Consider the following 20755-nt stretch of genomic DNA (forward strand, 5'->3'; position numbering starts at 1 on the left):
AGTGTGTCATTTTCCCCTATGAATATCCATGAACTTACACTGGAACTGAATGCAGTTAAATGAAATGACATAAATTAGTGGACTTGCTGCTCTGGAAATAAATGTTTGCTTCTTTCATTTCAACGCAGAGATCTTACGCTGTGGTATGTTGCTATTTGGCTTTTATAATGCAGTTCTTTGACTTTGTTTGACTGTCTTTCTCTCTCTCTCTGTGTTCAGTCTCAAATCAGCGATGTTCCTGCGTATACTGCTGAGCACCATCTGCCTCTTTGTCCTGTCATCCTCTGCTGTCCTCAGTTCTGCCACAGGTGTGTCTCACCTACATTCACAACACAGGACATAAATCATAATCAATAACAGCAAAGGGCACATGCAACACATATACTCTTAAAAATAAAAGCTCTTTATTGGTATCTATGGTTTCATTAAGATAAACCAGCATTTCCACTCCAGAAAAATGTTCTTTATAGTGGAACAAGTTCATTAAAATATCAAAAAATATATCTAAAATTGGGTGGATCTGTCCCTTTAACATCTTTATTGGTACATGTGTGTGTCAGTAGTTGTTTTTAAGCAAAAGTAATTAATTAGAATATTGTATAAAACATTGTGAATGAGCACTGCTCCCATTCAATGTGTTCAAGAGAATAATATAATCTTTTCCTGGGAAGCTAGTGTGATATATCAGTAATAAAAATGCATGTTCCTGCAAGCACCGAACCACTAGTATATCTCTTTTTCCTCTATAATAAATGTGTTGCACTTCAGAGCAGCAGACACCACACACAATAGGAATCACTCTCATGTTTTGTTGACTTTAAAGCAGTGCTGGATGTGCGGGAACACAATTACTGTATGTCAGACAATTTTGGAAGGTAATTGTGCAAAATCAGTTTGATGATTTTTTTGTAGAATAATTAACTCCAGAATGAGTTACGGGAGTTCTGGGTTGATCAGAGAATGTGTAGATCAGATCACAAATGAAGAGGTATACAACTGAATAGGCAGGCGGTGATGGACTCGGACTTTAATCGATCATCTTTGACCATTTATAATCTCATCTGGACAGATAAATCAGTGAGCGAGATTCCTTTATGGACACAGAAACAAGTTGTGATGTGCATAGACTGATGATGCGTTGATCATGTCTTTCCATTAGCTTACTCTCCTTGATCAGGAGATGCTAGAGTGGAATGACCTACTTCTATTGATCTGGACGAAGTTATATGTACTTAATACAGTTCAAGTCAAAATGATTAGCCCTCCTGTGAATTTTTTTTCTTTTTCAAATATTTCCCAAAAGATTTTTAACAGAGCGAGGAATTTTTTCACAGTATTTCCTATAATATATTTTCTTCTTTCTTATTTGTTTTATTTTGGCTAAAACGGCAAAGATAAAATAAATTAGTTATTAGAAATTAGTTCTTACAATTATTATGCTTTGAAATGTTGTGAAACAATCTTTTCTTTAAACAGAAATTGGGGAAAAATATACTATTTTAATAGTAATAATAATTGAGGACGGCTAATAACTCTGACTTCAACTGTACATTTAAACTTTGAAAAAAATCTATTTTACTGTTTTTGTCGAAAATAAAATTAGAATTATTGTTTCGTATAAAAGCAAAGAGTTTGTTCTTTATTTTAAAATATAATATGCTCATATACTCAAAATAATCAGAGGGTCATCAAATTGAGGTGAAAATCATCAAAAATGCTAGCAGTGGATGGCACCTAAAAAAACTGGAAGGGAAGGAATTAAAATGACACTTGACCTGATGTGATTGAGATCAGTCTACTCTACTGTCTAGTCATGTTATCACACCATCAGTTGAGACAAAATCACTTTATGTTTAATGCACATCAAGGAATTTGTTTGGTAAATGTGTTTCTATCATAGTTGATGTGCATATACATCTATTGGATAAAGTTGAGCATGTACATTTTAGTATGTATACACAAATTTTTGTACTACACTCAAAAAATTAAGTTTTAAATGTTAAATTAGGCTGTTTGTTCAAACTACATATTTAAAATGAGCTGAAACAAGACAATTCTTGAGAGGGTTTTTTTGGGACCACGGGTCAAATGTTAATATCACCAACCATTCCCATTTTATTATGGTGTATCCATACAAATGGCCCACCCTGTATAAATACACAACCAAAAATGTTTCTGAAGACAATCACCTACTGCACCTTTAAATGGGGAGTAAAGAACTGTACCTTAATTGGTTCTTTCAGGAAAAAAAATTGTTCCTTTTATGGCATTGCTGCAAAAATAACCTTTATTTTTAGTAGTCAAACATTCACACAACATATTTTACAGCATTTTATTGCACTCTGTCTCTCCAGGAATGCAAAGCCTACACACTATAAAGCCTACACACAATAAAAGCTTTTAACACTGAATCTGAAAATCCAGTGTGCTTCATTACTTTCACTTCATTAGTACCTCCATCCTTCACGTCTTCTCCTCAGATGATTCCTCAGTCTTAAAAGTGGCTATTCCTGCCAGCTCACCAGTGTCTGCTGTTTTGGGTGGCTCTCTGACGCTGCCCTGCCTGGTGAGTCTTCCCCGGACGGGATCTTTGGGTCGACATGCTGTATTGACGCAGCCACGGGTCAAATGGAGCTTTCTTTCATCAGACAGAGAGACAGAGATTCTGGTGGCCCGTGGTGAGCGGGTGAAGGTGAGTGAGGCTTATAAAGGCAGAGCGTCACTGCTCAATTATGCTACCTCTTCAGCTGATCTCACCCTCAGACTGGAGGGACTGATACACAACGACACAGGCTTCTACCGCTGCGAGGTCCAGCATGGCCTGGAGGACGCACATGACCAGGCTCAAGTCAAAGTTAAAGGTGAGAATTATCTTAACACTTTCTGCCATAAAACACTATCAGAATGGAAATCAACAGGGTTTTGAACCCAAGTGGCACAGAAGATTAGGTTGTAAAATCCAGCTTAAGTAATATATATAAAGCAGTTAATAATAATTTGATTAAAAAGAAAATAATTAAGTTAAAAAGTAATTTAAATAATGTTTGTTATAAAATATTAAATATGAATTTTAAATAAAAACATTATATATATATATATATACAAACAACCAAGACAAAGACACAATCAGACAAACAAAAAAAAAACCCAAGCACTGGCAATTAAATAAAATGTACAAATGTCTCTGTTTTTTAAAACAAATAAGCATAAATCAAAACAAAAGAAGCCAGAACTTTCTTAAAATTAAAAATATATAAGTAGAACATTTTAGTAATATACATTTCTTAGCCAGAAATGTAAGAGTTGTAAAGAGAGGTTTGAGTCAAATATGTATTTTATGTACAATTTGTACAAATATTTTGTTAATGTAAATAATTAAATACACATTAAAAAAACTAAAATACAGTTCCTACACACTAAATAACACTGATTGGACACTATTTTAATGATTATAAAGTATGTTTTCAGTGACTAATGTTGCATTTATTTGAAAAAAAAGTAAACCGTAAAATTTCAAATTTGTAATGAGGAACCAAAATGTTCAAAATTATTAGTACAGCTTTCAGTGTCAAGTGATCCAATTCTGAAATCATTCTAATATGCTTATTTGATGATCAAGAAACATTTGTTATTGTTGTTATTATTAACACGGACATAGTGCTGCTCAAAATTTGCATAAAAACTGACATTTGTCAAAACAAAACTCTTAATTAAAAAAATTATTATATGATTTAAATATGATTTTACATATTTTGTCCACATATAACAAAGGTAAAGCAAATAAAAAGAATAAAAGAAAAGAAAAAACAATATAAAAATCATAATATTAAATTAAAAACCCATTCACATAACAAGCCAACTTGTTTACAAAAAACTGTCTGAACAACAGAGTATGATGAAAAATCACATAAAAACATTACAGAAATTGGGCATTATTCCACAAGGTTATTTTCAAGGTAACAGATAAAAGGATTGCAGATTTTTCCAAAAATCTTTTTTTATTAAAATACTAAGAAAGAAATATAATCCTCGACTTTAACTTAAAAATACTTAAAAATACTTTAAATTTAGAAATGAAACGTATTTATAAAAAAAATGTATCCAGTTGGACTACCCTTCCAATTGACAGTTAAGTAGTCTTGCTACATCTCCAGGTAAAAATAAACAATAAAATTAAAATGTGCTGTTCATTTTCTGCAAAAGACTGTTATGTACATTATCAGAGCACTGATTCTTAATGTGTTCTTAGGGGTCGTCTTCCTCTACCGCCATACCTCAAGTCGCTATGCCTTCACTTTTGATGAGGCCAGAGATGCATGTAAGGACATCGGAGCTGAGATTGCTTCTCCAGAGCAGCTGCTGGCTGCTTATCACAGCGGTTATGAGCAGTGTGATGCTGGCTGGCTTTCAGATCGCTCTGTCAGGTGAGAGGACAAACACATCAAATACCTGTCCTGTGAGGTGACATGTATAAAGCAACAAAATCATCGTCAATCAAACTTTTGACATTTAATTTTTAGAAAAGATGTTTGGACTGTCAGTGTGCCACAGCTGGCCTCCTAAAGTCAAAATACACTTATTTTCTTCAGACAGGAATTTTTGGTGAAAGATAATTTATGGTGTCTAAAGACAGAAAACAACAAAGCACCTTTTGTATCAGCCTTATTCTGCAGTGAAGAAGTAAGCTTTTTTGGCCATTGTTTTAGGACTTAATTGCCTATTAGGAAAATAATCCGGAACAACACACAGCAATAAACAGTCTAACTACTTGCTCAACAAACAAGTGTGTTTATGACTATACATAAAATTTATATACTATGAAAGTTCCAGACTGCAACATCAAGCAGCATAATGAGCAGTTTCTTTACAGCTAAAAATCAAAAAAAGTCTCTAACCAATTTAGTAACTCACGTAAAAGAATAAGGTCAATACAGTCGACCACTTTCTCTTCAAATGAGTGCATGTATGGAATTTTTTGAGATCCAGTATTAAAATAAGGCTGAATTTACACACAGTATGAATATTAAAAGAGACAACAGAAAGTACTGAGAGCAGTAAATACTGCTCTCAATGTTTTCTTTTTTTTTTTTGCAGTATATATATTTTGAAGTATGTATGTATGTGTGTAAATATATATATATATACAGGTATATATATATATATATATATACTGCTAAAAAAGAGAAAGAAAACATTGAGAGCAGTGTATATTTAAAAATTTATTAAATTTTAATTAAAATTAATCAAAATTATTAGCCCCTCTAAGCAATTTTTTTTCGACTGTCTACAGAATAAACCATCATTATACAATAACTTGCCTAATTACCCTAACCTGCCTAGTTAACCTAATTAACCTAGTTAAGCCTTTATATATAGTAGTATAGTAGTAGTATAGTACACTTCTTTTGTATAGAAGTGTCTTAAAAAACATCTAGTAAAATATTATTTACTGTCATCATGGCAAAGATCAAATAAATCAGTTATTAGAAATGAGTTATTAAAACTATTCTGTTTAGAAATATGTTGAAAAAAAATCTTCTCTCTGTTAAACAGAAATTGGGGAAAAAAACAGGGGGGCTAATAATTCTGACTTCGTCTATATATATATATATATATATATATATATATATATATATATATATATATATATATATATTTACTGCTAAACAAAATTATGTTGTCTATAGCAGTGTTTCTTAGCTTGAGAAAAATTTGTTGACATATATATATATATATATATATATATATATATATATATATATATATATATACATATATATATATACTAATTAGTATAATGTATAATAGGGCTCATCCAAGGCATGGAGATGGTAATTTGTGGAGCATCTAGCAAAATTTTGTAACTTTATAAGCAGGAATCTGCTACTATTTATTAAAGCCATTTGGCAACATTATGTACAACAATATTAGTAACTTAACAATTAAGAAATTAATGGTAAATGATTTGAAGCTTCATGAAGCAGTATTTCAAAAGTGGCCATCAACCTTGGTTTAAAATAGATATTATGTTATGCCTTTTTAGATACCCGATCCAGATGCCTCGGGAAGGGTGTTTTGGAGACATGGATGGATTACCAGGCGTTCGTAACTATGGCATGATGGAGAATGACGACCTCTATGATGTATATTGCTATGTGGAGAACATTCACGGTAAACAATTAGCTGCTAATGTTACACTTGTAAAACAGTACTGTACTGTTTTCTAAACTAGCTCTTCATATTTGCATTACCATAGTCAGAGAATGCAGGGCACATTGTGATTGTCAGTTTTTCCAAAGCAAGAAAGGTTTGTTCATTTATTGATGTGACTTTTTAGGGGAGGTTTTTCATGGCTCGACCCTGCAGCGCTTCAGCTTGTCAGAGGCAAAGGCGTACTGTGAGCAGCAGGATGCTCAGCTCGCCACCACAGGTCAGCTGTACGCTGCCTGGAATGATGGTCTGAACCACTGCAGTCCAGGCTGGCTTGCTGACGGAAGCGTTCGCTATCCCATCGTGACCCCCCGTGAGCGCTGTGGGGGCTCTGAACCTGGCGTCAAGACCATCTATCGCTTTAGCAATCAAACAGGATTCCCTGAACCAAACACTCGCCATGATGCTTACTGCTTCAAAGGTATTTGCAGATTTGTATTTAAAATATATAGAAGTTCAATGTATCTTACTAAATTCTATTTTTATTGTAAATGATAATAAACTTCTTGCTGACAAATGGGTAATAGTGGCAAGAATAGTGGCAAAGTTTTTATGTTTAACAATTGACAATTCATTTTAAATGAATTTTGATTTCAGACTGTACTCTTGTCCTTTAATAGAATCTTTTAATATGTCATCAACTTTTTTTTGTTCTAAATATTTCTGACAATATTTTATTTTGTATATAATGTATATAAGTTACATTATTGTCGGGTGTCTTCTTTAAATCACTGCAAAATTATATTTAAATTTCTAAATAAAAAATAAAATGAGACATTATACATTAGAATTGTTTTTTTTTTCATTTAGAAAAATATACAATAAAACCAAATAAAAAAAACAAAATTTTCAGTAAATATTGTAATAAATATGAATCCTGTAATTTCTTTGTTTCCTCTAACACAAAAACAATATTTTCCCATTTTCTCTGCTATGGAAATCATTTGTGACCATCAAATGCATGGTTACCAGCATTTTTCTTTTCTATTTTGTGTTATCTTAATTCAGTATTCATATTCAAGTCTATATATATATATATATATATATATATATATATATATATATATATATATATATATATATATACAGTATATGACTTTATTATTTCAAAGGGGCGAAGTTATTTTTTTCATTATCATTTAGATTTAATCATTCTTACCTGCATTTAAAATATATAGAAAGTCAATGTATCGTATTAAATTATCATACATACTAAGTTCTGCAGAAAAGGGTTTTTTAAACTATTGTCAGTTTTTAGGATCACATTTATCATTTCTCTCATGGTATAATTGCATATTTTTACATGAAAACATGCTACTGCATTTATATTTTAAGAAAGCAGTCCCATTTTCTCATTATAACACATTGGTATATTTATTTCTTCTGTTTTTGTCCCCTGCAGCTAACAGCAACTCTCAAACAGCCCCTCCTGCAGATTATATGGCAACATCGCCAGAGGAAACAGAGCAACATATTGTAACTTTAGCAGAACCCCAAGAGGAATACAGTGTGCATCAGGTCACTCAGCAATCTGAAAATGAAGCTCAGGGAGCTGTTGAGTCCTTTTCCATTTACAGCACACAAACTGCTTCAGAAGCTGAGGAACACAACCATACCTCAAGCCCTCAAGAAGACTTTACTATTGGCTCCAGAAAAGACCTCACCACTCCAACCAGCACAGAGGGAAATACTGAAACCACTGAGGTCACCTGGCAAAACGTTGAGTCCGTTCCAGAAATTTACAATGATCCAAAACACAATAATTTCATGCTAGAGGGAGAACCTGAAATAAAAGCTTCAGCAGTCGATGGTGTGAAGAGCAGCAATCATAGACACTACCAACCAATGCCAGATACCAATCTAGAGCCAGGGGAGCCTATTGACTTCATCCCACCTACAGAGGCTCATCATGGGACAACAGAGGAACCGTTCTCTCCGCCAAAGGAGATCAATGGGTCCAAACACTACCAACCCATGCCTGACACCAACCTGGATGATGAAGATGAAGATCATATGACCACTCGGAGCACTACACTGCAATATGACTCAAGCAATAACACTACAACTCAAGATGCTGCAGTCCAGTCAACGTATCATTCTGAAGGTGCTACATTAGAGACAAATGCAGGAAATATCACAGAGACTCCAGAGTCAGATGAAGACCAGGGTCTTTTTACACACACAACTCAGCCCACCTCAATGACCACATCCGGCAGGGAAGGTTGGTTGGAGGGTTCTGGTGAAGATTTTACCACAGAAGAAGCAATACATCTGGATTCGACCACAAAAGAAGCAATAAACATGGATTCGACTACAGATGAAGCAATACATCAGGATTTGACAACAAAAGAAGCAATACACCTGGATTCAACCACAGAAGAAGCAATGTTCAGCACACATAAATCAGAGACATATGGAGCATCTACAGCTGAGACTTTGACAGAGAGCTACTCATCAAGACATCTGAACAATATTAGCCCAAGTAAGTGGATATAAACTATTCATATGGTTTAATAGGAAATTATTTTGTGTGTATTTTAATAACCACCACAAATATACAGAATTCAGGACTGAATTAAGAATGTTTTTATATAGTTTAATGGAAAGTTCTGAAGTGTTTGAACTTAAACTTGGTAAAGTCTAAATAGAGTAAAATCTTGGATGGAAGTATTTGAGGATGGATGCATGCATTGATGGATGGATTGGCATAATGAAAGTATACAAGAATGCATATATAAAATTATAGATAGATGGATGGATGGATGGATGGATGGAGGGCGACGCAGTGGTAGTGCTGTTGTCTCACAGCAAGAAGGTCGCTGGTTCGAGCCTCGGCTCAGTTGGCATTTCTGTGTGGAGTTTGAATGTTCTCCCTGTATTGGGAGTGGGACCCCTCTGGGTGCTCCAGTTTCCCCCACAGTCCAGAGACATGTGGTACAGGTGAATTGGGTAGGCTAAATTGTCCATAGTGTATGAGTGTATGTGTGAATGTGTGTGTGGATGTTTCCCAGAAATGGGTTGCAGCTGGAAGGGCATCCGCTGAGTAAAAATGTGCTGGATAAGTTGACGGTTCATTCCGCTGTGGCAACCCCGGAAGGGACTAAGCCGAAAAGAAAATGAATGAATCAATGAATGGATGGATGGATGGATGGATGGATGGATGGACGATGGCTAAAACAATGATAAAACAATGAATATGTGCATATATAAAATGGTTTGGTTTGGATAAACTGGATGGATAGATGAATGGATGGAGGTGGTAAATGAATGGATGGAAGGTTGGATGGATGGATAAAATGGATGGATAGCTAAAACAATGGATGAATGGTGAAACAACAAATAGGTGCATATATAAAATTATGGATGGATGGTTCGGGATGGATGGATGGATGGATGGGTAAAATTATGCATGGATGGATGGACGGATGGGTAAACCTATAAAAGCATGGATAGATTAAATTAGAGATGGATAAACTTGTGGATGGATGGATGGATGGATGGATGGATGGATGGATGGATGGATGGATGGATGGATGAATGGATGGATAAATTAATGGAAGATGGGTGGTTTCATAAATTTGGATGGATGAATGAAATGATGGATAAAATGATGAATGGATGGATGGATGACTAAAACAATATCAGGATGGATAGATACAATGAGAAATGGATGGTTGGATAAACATTTAAATTGATGGATGAATGGATTGAAGGATGGATGGATGGATTGGTAAAATTATGCATGCATGAATTGATGGATGGATGGGTAAACCAATGAAAGGATGGATAGATTCAATTAGAGATGGATAAACCTATGAATGGATGGATGAATAGATGGATGGATGGATGGATGGGTGGATAAACCAATGAAAGGATGGATAGATTCAATTAGAGATGGATAAACCTATGGATGAATAGATTGATGGATGGATGATTTGGTTAAACTGGATGGTAGATGGTTGGATAAAATAACAGGATGGTTGGATGTTTTGGTAAATTTGTATGGATGGATGGGTAAAATGGTGGATGGATTGATGGGTAAAACCATGAAAGGATGTATAGATAAAATCGTTGATGATGGATGGATAAACTTGCAAATTAATATATGAAAAGATGGTTTGGTTAAACTGGATGGATGATTGGATAAAATAATGAAAGATGGATGATGCTTTAGTAAATTTAAATGGATGAATAAATGGATGGGTACAATAATGGAATGATGGATAGAGGGATGGGTAAAACAATGAAAGGATGGATAGATAAAATAGAGATGATGGCTTGATAAACATTAATTGATGGATAGACTGATGAATGGGTAATATAATGGAGGGATGGATAGATGGAATGAGAGATGAATGGGTAAACAACAGATAGATGGATATTAATTGTGTTTCTTTGTTGCAGCTGATGATGTTACTGATCATTCCATTTTGAGCACAACACTGAAGGAAACTGAACTGTCTGAAGGCTCTGGAGATCATGACGAGGTCCTGCCAGCCACACTCATGACCACACCTATGCCTCATCTACAGGACTCATCCACCACACATGCGCCTGTACAGCTGGAAATCAGTTCTACACAAGAAATTGAAGGAGTTCTCTCTGAAAGCACCACTACATCTGCCCTCGGAGTTGTGGTAGAAGAATTGGAAAAGGTGGAGCAAGAAGGGCTTGGGGAACAACCTGACAACAAAATCACCACATCCACTGAGCTTAATCATTCTACAGTAACTCTGAGCATCAATGGCAGTGATGAAGAGGAATCTTCAGGAGAACCTTCAGAAAACTGGGCTTCGGTAACTAAAAACCCATACTCAAATGCAGCCACCATCACTCCTTCTAATCTAACAGATATGCAAGAGCACAACAAAACCAATAGTGATGATGATGATAATCAGGCCATCACTGTGGTACCCACAACGAATCTGGAGGTTACGTTTCTTCCTCATGGGACTCAGACCTCCATCTGGCAGAGCGTGGTGACAAGCCCAGGAGAGTTGAATGCAGATGTTGAGTTCAGTGGAGAAGCTGCACTGACCACAGATGACATGAAAGCATTAGAGGAATCTGAATCCACCCATTTACCTATCAATGAGCAGACCAAGGAAACTGTAAAACCATCCAGCACGACAGATCATAATGAAGCTGATGATGATGAGGATGATGATGATGATGAACTCATAACTAAAGCAATCACAGGCAATAAAGAAGATGAGAATGATGTCAAAACCACACACGAGTCCTTCATTCTACCTGTCAGACCTACACAGAGAGTGCTCATCAGAACAAGCTACATTTCAGGTAAAAAACAACAGCTGTGTAGTATTGTGGTAGCGCTGCACAATATATTGTTTCAGCATCGATAACGCAATGTGTGATTCTGCAAATGTCACATTGCTAGATATGAATAGATTTCAACTTTCATTTGCATTTAAAGGGCACCTATAATGAAAATCATCTTTTGTGAGCTGTTTGGACAGAACTGTGTGTAGGTATAGTGTGTCCACAGTCATATTGAGGTGATATAAACCCAATAAGTCTCTTTTTTTATTTCCTGACATTAAAATAGGATCCAAATCCCTCCTATTTTGAGGCCCACCGCAACGTGACCTAGGAGTACAGTTTCTCCGCCTATTGACAGCCGCATATTAACATTTCTCCATAGTAACGCGCATAATCATATCAACAAGAACGGACGTGTGCAAAGCAACCCGCATTAAAGGATCTGTTCAGCTCTCTGTGATCATCAATCATCATAAAATGTGATCAAGAATAAGTTTTACAAGTTTAAAACATTTTTAAAACAGTGCATGTTTGTAATGAGTTTACAAAGTGATTTTTTTTAGCGTCTTTATCACCACAGCCACATGTCATTACAATTATACAAGAAGTTGCTTCAATCCCGGTTTGTGGATGTTAAATCAGGTTTATTTTGTACATTAACATAACAGATATCCATACAGCAGTGGAGATTAACGTGTATACTGTCACATTTGCCGTGCAAAGTTAAACGCGCACACTGTGTGTGTTGGCTGTGTGTGTGTGCGTAAACTTGGTAACAACATTGTGTGTGACTCGTTGAAAGGCTTGAATTAACTCCACAACAAATACATCAAATAATCATTGGGAAAGTTCTTACTGTAGTATTTCTCACAAACTTTACGTGAGATCTGCTTCCTTCATGTCTGTCACTGTGCTGTTTTCACCGACAGAGATGGAGACACATTGACAGGAATGTGGGAACGGTGGGCGGAAAGAACTAGCATTGAATGCACAGGCAACAAAAACAGCTACAATGTGTTCAGAGCAGAAAATTCCAATATTCTTAAAGGTATATTAAATAATCTGATGGGTGTTTTGAGCTGAAACTTTACAGACACATTCTGGAGACAAAAAACTTATAGTGAATCTTGAAAAAGGGGTGAAATAGGTGCCTTTTAAATCATTTGGACTCAAGAAATTCTAGTTTGCCTCTTTAACAAATATTAATTGTGTTTATTTTTTCTAATAACGACTATAGAATGTTATTTTACATTGATTATTGAGTTTTTGTACCTCGATGCTGTTAGACTTCACAGAAAAACATAAAGAACTGTTTATTTTTAATCTTTGTTCTATTGTTTTCATTTGTGCTTTCATTTATTTTATATATTTCTTTTTATAAGTTTGAACATTTTATGCAGATTCAGACCCCTAAAATATCCCAATCAATGTAAAATTCTGAATTGCTTCCAAATAGTGTAATCTTATGAAGTTATATTCACAATTGTAGCATATTCGCAATATATAAATCGCAGGGAAAAAAACTGGATTGCAATGTCAGTTTTTTTTGCAATATTGTGCAGGCTTAGTATATGGGCAAGTTTTCTTTCTGTGGAAATTTTAGGCCATTTAAGCCTTGAAAATTCATTTAATAAAGTTAAATGTTGGTGTAGATATCATTAGCAACAACTGGGACTGCCTTGTGGTACTATGGGGAACATGAAATTATATTAATGCATACATTTAAAGAGAGAAAAAAATATTTCATTGACATTTATTGGTCAAGGCGTGTCTATATTGGTTTACTTATAGCTAAAACTAAAACATAATAAAAAAATATTCCTTGAAATAAGTATGAGCTGAACAGTTATGTAACTAGTAATATAAATGATACCTGACTAGCTAGTTATCTGGCTAGAGTAGTGATTAAAATTATATAAAAATAATACATATAATGAAGAGACCACTTCAAAAGAATTAATTATTATCAAATTGTCAAAACGTTTTGTTTTTATAAGGTACTGATGTAATCCAATATAAATTTAAAACAAAAATTTTGTAATTTAGAGCATTTAAACATAAAAACAAATATTTTTTCCATGTTTTCATACATTTATATTGATTTTTAGATGAGACAATATAATTTGTTTTTAACTTCATAGGACTTTAGATATCCGTATTTGATAAAATGATCCTGATTTATAGTCACAACAAATAAAAACAATTGATATCCTGACAAAGAAAAAACTCTCAAATGTGTATTTGTATTTGATTTTACATACACCAGTGCTTTACTTCACAGTTTTGGTTTTTGGTACAGTATGTCATTTTACTACTTCAGTTTGTTATTTCAGTTATTAACCAAATGTAATTACAATCTTATTTTATTTTATTCATATTCTTTCTTTTATTTTTTATGTAAATTCAGTTTTATCCAAATTACGATTAAACTGTTTTGTTTCAGACACAATTTTTGTAGTAATCTGGTGTGATGGCCTCCTCTATTGGTTGTTAAAAATTACTTGAGGAAACTGTAAGATCTCAAAAGAGGGCGCTGTTTCTTCTAAACTCTGGCAGTTGCATCTCTTTAAAATACCTGGAAACTAGATATCTGACATGTATAATCTGTAACCTCTGATTAGCACGTTTATCAAAGACTGTAATGCAGACATATAGAGATCATTTATCAGAGGTGTGCAACCCACATCACAACAAATACTTCCAGTGGTGCATGAAGGAAAATTTTGCTTTAGTGGGGCCATGATGACTGGAAACTGATAACAGAACAATAATGAAATGTTTTAAGGTAGAGATCAACAGTACCAATCACGAAGCCTGTTTTAGCATGTAATTTAAGTGGTGCAGAAGTTGACTCATGGTAAATTTGTAAAAGTGCCACCTTGTGTTTAACTCATGCTTTATTTAAAACCCTTTATTAATGTGTGCAACATATGTTTAGCTTCAGCTATAATACCACAGGAATGTTTTGTAGATGCATGTTTGGAAAACCCTTGCAAAAATGGAGGCACCTGTGTGGACAGTGGAGGAGATCAAAGGTGTCTCTGTTTGCCTACCTATGGAGGAGACTTCTGCGAGACAGGTGATTTTCCCTGTTATAAAATCAGTCAATCTTATGTATATACAGTGGAAGTCGCAATATATAAACATGTGTTTTTTATTATTTTTATAGTTTGTTATCTTTAGCATTCTGATTTTGGTGAAGTATTGGTTGTGCCTAGTAGAACATTTCACAAAATAACCAAGGCATCTTTATTGAAGGGATAGTTTACCCCAAAAATGACAATTTACTCACTATTTACTCACTTTCACGTAAAGGTAAAATATATACTTCAACAGATATTAGATCAGGTGACAAAGGCCAAGAATACCGTTAATAACTGGGAGGTGTCTAAAGTGTTGTCTAATTTTGAGCAATTATGCTAGATATGCAATTAAATATGCTCGATTTTTTTTTTTTTTCATTACTATATCCGAAAACCACGGATGACACGGTGGCTCAGTGGTAAACACTGTCGCCTCACAGCAAGAAGGTCGCTGGTTTGAGTCCCAGCTGGATCAGTTGGTATTTCTGTGTGGAGTTTGCATGTTCTCCCCATGTTGGCATGGGTTTCCTCCAGGTGCTCCAGTTTCCCCCACAGTCCAAAGACATGCGCTATAGGAAAATTTTATAAAATAAATTGGCCGTAGTGTTTTTGTGTGAATGAGTGTGTATGGATGTTTCCCAATACTGGGTTGCAGCTGGAAGGGCATCCGCTGTGTAAAACATATGCCGGATAAGTTGGTGGTTCATTCCGCTGTGGTGACCCCTGATGAATAATATGAATTATACTTCACGGAGTAGCATTATAGCAGAACTCTGATTCACTGAGCTCAGATTCTTCTCCACATAAACACGACTGGAAAAAGCAGAAGCTGTTGACTGCAATAAATGCTCCGCTGCTTTCCTGCCCTGTCACAGTTGTCTGTCATTGTCAGCAATTGATTCAGCGGTCTTGCTTTGCTTCTATGGCTTTCAGTCTTACTCTGCTTCATACTACCGTGATAATATATTTATATTGAATACGTTAGCTCATCCATGAACATGATTTCTGCAGGAGTCCCCCAGAATGTAAAGAATTTGACTCCCATGATTCCACACTCAGTCACATCATCAAAATATGCATTTGTTTGTTGTGAATACACACCCTTGGTGGTGAAAATGACCACTAGAAAATACTGTGAAAATACTGTGCCTTTACCTTTTTTTATACAATGCTTCAGAATATACACTCACTGGCCACTTTATTAGGTACACCTTACTAGTACTGGGTTGGACCCCCTTTTGCCTTCAGAACTGCTTTAATCCTCTGTGGCTTAAATTCAACGAGGTACTGGAAATAATCCTCAGAGATTTTGGTCCATATTGACATGATAGCATCACACAGTTGCTGCAGATTTGTCGACTGCACATCCATGATGTGAATCTCCCGTTCTACCACATCCCAAAGGTGCTCTATTGGATTGAGATCTTGTGACTGTGGAGGCCATTTAAGTATAGTAAACATATCATTGTCATGTTCAAGAAACCAGGCCTGAGATGATTTGCGCTTTATGACATGGAAGTAGCCATCAGAAGATGGGTACACTGTGGTCATAAAGGGATGGACATGGTCAGCAACAATAGGAAGGCTGTGGCATTGACACAATGCTAAATTGGTACTAATGGGCCCAAAGTGTGGCAAGAAAATAACCCCCACACCATTACCCCTGCACCACCAGCCTGAACCATTGATACAAGGATGGATCCATGCTTTCGTGTTGTTGATGCCAAATTCTGACCCTACCATCTGAATGTCGCAGCAGAAATCGAGACTCATCAGACCAGGCAACGTTATTCCAATATTCCATTGTTCAATTTGATGATCCTGTGCAAATTGTGGCCTCAGTTTCCTGTTATTAGCTGACAGGAGTGGCACCCAGTGTGGTCTTCTGCTGCTGTAGCCCATCCGCCTCAAGGTTGGAAATGTTGTGTGTTTATAGATGCTCTTCTGCATACCTCTGTTGTAACGAGTGGTTATTTGAGTTACTGTTGCCTTTTCTATCAGCTCGAACCAGTCTGGCCATTGACCTCTGACCTCTCGCATCAACAAGTCATTTGCGCCCACAGAACTGCCGCTCACTGGATATTTTTTCTTTTTCAGACCATTCTCTGTAAACTGTAAAAGATCGTTGTGCGTGAAAATCCCAGTAAATCAGCAATTTCTGAAATACTCAGACCAGCCTGTCTGGCACTAACAACCATGCCACATTCAAAGTCACTTAAATCACCTTTCTTCCCCATTCTGAGGCTTGATTTGAACTGCAGCAGATTGTCTTGACCATGTCTACATGCATTGTTTAAATTTTTGCATTAACAGGCAGTAGGACAGGTATACCTAATAAAGTGGCCGGTGAGTGTATGTAACTAATGAAATATGCTTTAAAAATGGTTTATTTACTCCTGTTAAAAACAAACTGATAACTTAATAAAGTGTGTGTCTGTGTGTGTGCGTGTGTGTGTAGCTGCTTTATTTTTAACGAAACACTCTTACCTTCTGTCCACAAAGATCTAGAGCATTGTGAACCAGGCTGGGAGAAGTTCCAGGGGTTTTGCTACAAGCATTTCGCCAAGCGTCAGAAATGGGAAGTGGCAGAGCAGCACTGTCGCATGTGCGGAGGTCATCTGGTATCAGTTATGTCACCTGAGGAACAGTTGTTCATCAATGGTATGTCTGAGCAGCTGTTTGCATAGATGACCTATTACTCTTGATCTAATCAGTTTGACTTCTTATCATGTGATGGCAGAACTTTCAGATTGATGGAACTTGATTTGAACCTGAAGTGTGCTTAACCTGGTGTCATTTTCAGGTTACTGAATTTGAAAAATTGCAGAAATGTCCTGCGAATTGCTTGTGCGCCAGCAGCTAGTGCAAGAGTGTGTGTTATTATTGATCACAATTTGTTCAGAGTTGGTTAAAAAAAGATAAGAGTCTTTATTTTGAAAAACTCACTGAATAATTCACTTAACTGGTTCATTAAAAACCACTGATTTATTTAGGAATAAAAAAACACATGCTTTTACATTGGCGAAGAGCAGTAATTCAAAGTAAATGCCAAAATTGTCTATACAATGTACGTTTGCCTACACAATATAATTTTTGTTGTTTATTGAACCACTGTATAAAAGCAATGTCTTCATCAGAAAAGCAAGAATATTGCTTAAACATAGAGTCAAAAGAGGTGTGTCAAGCGGTTTAGCTTACAGTACATAAAGGAATTCATAAAGAACCAGGGTTGTTGACATAACTTTGAGAGGCCCTGCATGAAGGGCTTTTAACATGTCACCTTTTTCATGTGAGTGAATGAGGGTTGTGTAAAAGGGGCCTCTGAAAATCTGTCACATGTGATGCATCAGGGTGTTAAACAGGACTTAAGAATTGTGTTGTGTCTTACTGAAAATGTATGCTGGTTATTTGGCATTTCTGTACTTTTCTGTTTGCTTAGATAAATACAGGGAGTATCAGTGGACGGGCCTCAACGACAAAACAATTGAGGGAGATTTCCGTTGGTCAGATGGAAACCCTCTGGTGAGTCTTCTGATTTTTGTGAGGGCTTACTTTGTTTGGGCTTTACTTTGTGCCCCAGCATAGTTTTCCAAACTGGAAATGCACTTTGGTAAGAAACTAATAAATTAATTAATAATTTTGATTAAAACAAATATATATATATAAGAAAAATAAGAAATTTTTCAATTATAATAATAAAATAAGACAATTTTATGAAAATGTTTTTATGAACTTATTTTATAAAAAAAATTAAAAGATGTTTGGATAACAAAAGTTTGTTTAAAAAATAAAGAAAAAATTAAATAAATGCTCTACAGATATTTATCATAATGGTTAAAAACTTAATATTTTCAGCCAATTCTATGACTTAGATCATTATGTATTAGGGCTGTAATGGTAGACACATATGTATTTGCATTGAAAATATGTACAGTACCAAAACATGACTTCAAAACTCACATAAGGTACATAGTGAATTGTTTTATCTGTATTCTTTTACACCCCATTATCTAACACTGACGTAACCAGGGACGGGTAGTATTTATGAAATATGTAATTCAAATACGTATTTTAAATACAAAATAGTATTTTGTATTTGATAGGGTTGATGAAAATGGCTTAATATTTTGTATCAAAATACTTTGCTAGAAGTCTACAGTACATGATGACTTCATAAAAATTAGGCCACTGATTGGTGCTATCTCAGTTATTTGCCTAAGCTTGAGATCAGAACAGAAAACTGATTTATTTTTAAGAAGATGTTTGGAGTATGGATGGAAATAATGCTTAAAGAAAGTGCCAGACAAATGGTGAGGGTATATTCAGGAGCAAGTAAACAACCATTGAAAATATCTACTGATATGCTAAGACCAGAGATATATAATGGCTGTATAGTGTACAATTCAGCATCTTTGCTTATGAAATGAAATAGAACACAATCTCAGTCCTGAAGAACAGGATGGGGAGCTTCAAACAGCATTAGTCTCAGTCTGCTGCAGATGGAAATGCAAAGGAACTTTAGACACATAAAACACCTAAATATGGTGTACTGGTGTTTTTAAGAGGCTAAATCGAGAGTCTATAACTCTCTGATAAGACAAACATAAAAATAAGTCCTACAGTGGCAATACCTACAATACTTCATTGGATGTTTCAAATGCCAGTAGCTGATCTGCAGGTGCACTGTATAGTTAATTAATGAAGATGAATGATGTCTGCATAAAGATGTGACAATATATGAAACACAAATATTCAGTAATAGCTACTCCAGTCTATACAGACTGGTCAAAAAAATCCAAACTCCAGTTACACGGCAGCAGGAGGATATATTTGAAGAGTTTATTTACAAAACAGATATTTTTGTAATTTTGAGATATATTTTTATGTTGTGGAGTTTTCAGTCAGAAATCACATTTTTAAATTGAGTATAAAAGAGAAAAAAAAAATAGATTTATGAAATATTCTGTGAACAAAAAAATTAAATGAACTCTTCATATAGGCCTGTCACCCTTAAAATAAAAGAGTGTTAAGAGGTTGAATAATCATTGAACAGAAGTGATGGCAATTCTACTGGCCACGCAATGAGTGGAAGATATAGTGCTATGTTCTGACTCATTATCTGCATTAAATGGTTTCTATACAACTCGTATAACCATTAGGGCACAGCTTCCCCTATAGGTAAATGAAGTGGCAGAGAAAAGTTGCTGTTATCAAACATTGTTTACTTCACTAAGTCAGTTATATGGTGAAGGGGTTAATCCAATAGGCGTATTAATGGAAGGTTTGTGAAGAAATGTCATGCTTCCTTGTAGGTTGATACATTTTTGGCTGCTGTATTTTGTACTTTATTTTGATACACTTAAAACTGATGTATTTGGTATTTTATTTAACAATACATTTCAATGTATGTTTGCCCATCCCTGGACGTAACACACACTAATCTGACAAAGCCCATAAAAATGTCTGTTGCTGTTGGACATCATCTGTAATTACAGTATAGATTGGTCTCTACAAAGATGGTAATAACATATAACACATTTAATGGGTATCTTTCTGTGTGTGTTCTCTATCAGCTCTACCAAAACTGGTATCGTGGTCAACCAGACAGCTACTTCCTATCAGGAGAGGACTGTGTTGTTATGGTGTGGTATGATGACGGCCGCTGGAGTGATATCCCCTGTAACTACCAGCTTTCCTACACCTGCAAAAAGGGCATTTGTGAGTATATCACTTCCAGCATCGATAATTTTGACCCAGAAAGGGCAAATGTTCATCGTGTTTTGTTTGTCTTTAGCAGCATTCTGTGGTCAACCCCCTCTTGTGCTGCACGCTAAGATGTTTGGACGTCGTCAGTTAAAGTACAGGGCGAATTCACAGGTGCGCTACTACTGTGAGTCAGGCTTTATCCAGAGGCAGAACCCTATCATCACCTGTCAGAGCAACGGACTGTGGGAGGAACCCAAAATCATGTGTTCACCAGGTAAAAAATAGTATTTTGAATATTATACACTCAACAGCAGTGGTCTCAAACTCAATTCCTGGAGGGCCGCAGCTCTGAATAGTTTAGCTCCAACCACCTCCAACTCACACCTGCTTAATAGGCTCTAGTAGTTTTGTACACCTTGATTAGTTGGATCAGATGTATTTGATTAAGGTTGGAGCAAAACTGTGCAGAGCTG

At 35.5% G+C, this 20755-nt stretch overlaps 1 protein-coding gene across 3 annotated transcripts in view; it reads left to right on the forward strand.

The window, feature by feature from the left end:
• Positions 1–20755, forward strand: part of bcan (brevican) — a 36137-nt gene that overhangs the window by 13111 nt on the left and 2271 nt on the right. The window contains exons 1-13 of one of the 3 annotated variants that reach the window (XM_056474782.1): positions 37–143; positions 220–308; positions 2481–2861; positions 4250–4424; positions 6044–6171; positions 6338–6631; positions 7613–8692; positions 10615–11511; positions 14465–14572; positions 17079–17237; positions 18016–18098; positions 20150–20294; positions 20371–20556. In XM_056474782.1, coding sequence (XP_056330757.1) covers positions 233–308; positions 2481–2861; positions 4250–4424; positions 6044–6171; positions 6338–6631; positions 7613–8692; positions 10615–11511; positions 14465–14572; positions 17079–17237; positions 18016–18098; positions 20150–20294; positions 20371–20556 — 3712 coding nt within the window. In that variant the 5' untranslated portion in view covers positions 37–143; positions 220–232. Of the gene's footprint in view, positions 1–36; positions 144–219; positions 309–2480; positions 2862–4249; positions 4425–6043; positions 6172–6337; positions 6632–7612; positions 8693–10614; positions 11512–14464; positions 14573–17078; positions 17238–18015; positions 18099–20149; positions 20295–20370; positions 20557–20755 lie in introns of those variants that run through there. The other 2 variants (XM_056474780.1, XM_056474781.1) reach the window with 2 other exon arrangements.

This window comes from Danio aesculapii, chromosome 16 (assembly GCF_903798145.1).
Source record: "Danio aesculapii chromosome 16, fDanAes4.1, whole genome shotgun sequence".
Classification (NCBI taxonomy): domain Eukaryota; kingdom Metazoa; phylum Chordata; class Actinopteri; order Cypriniformes; family Danionidae; genus Danio; species Danio aesculapii.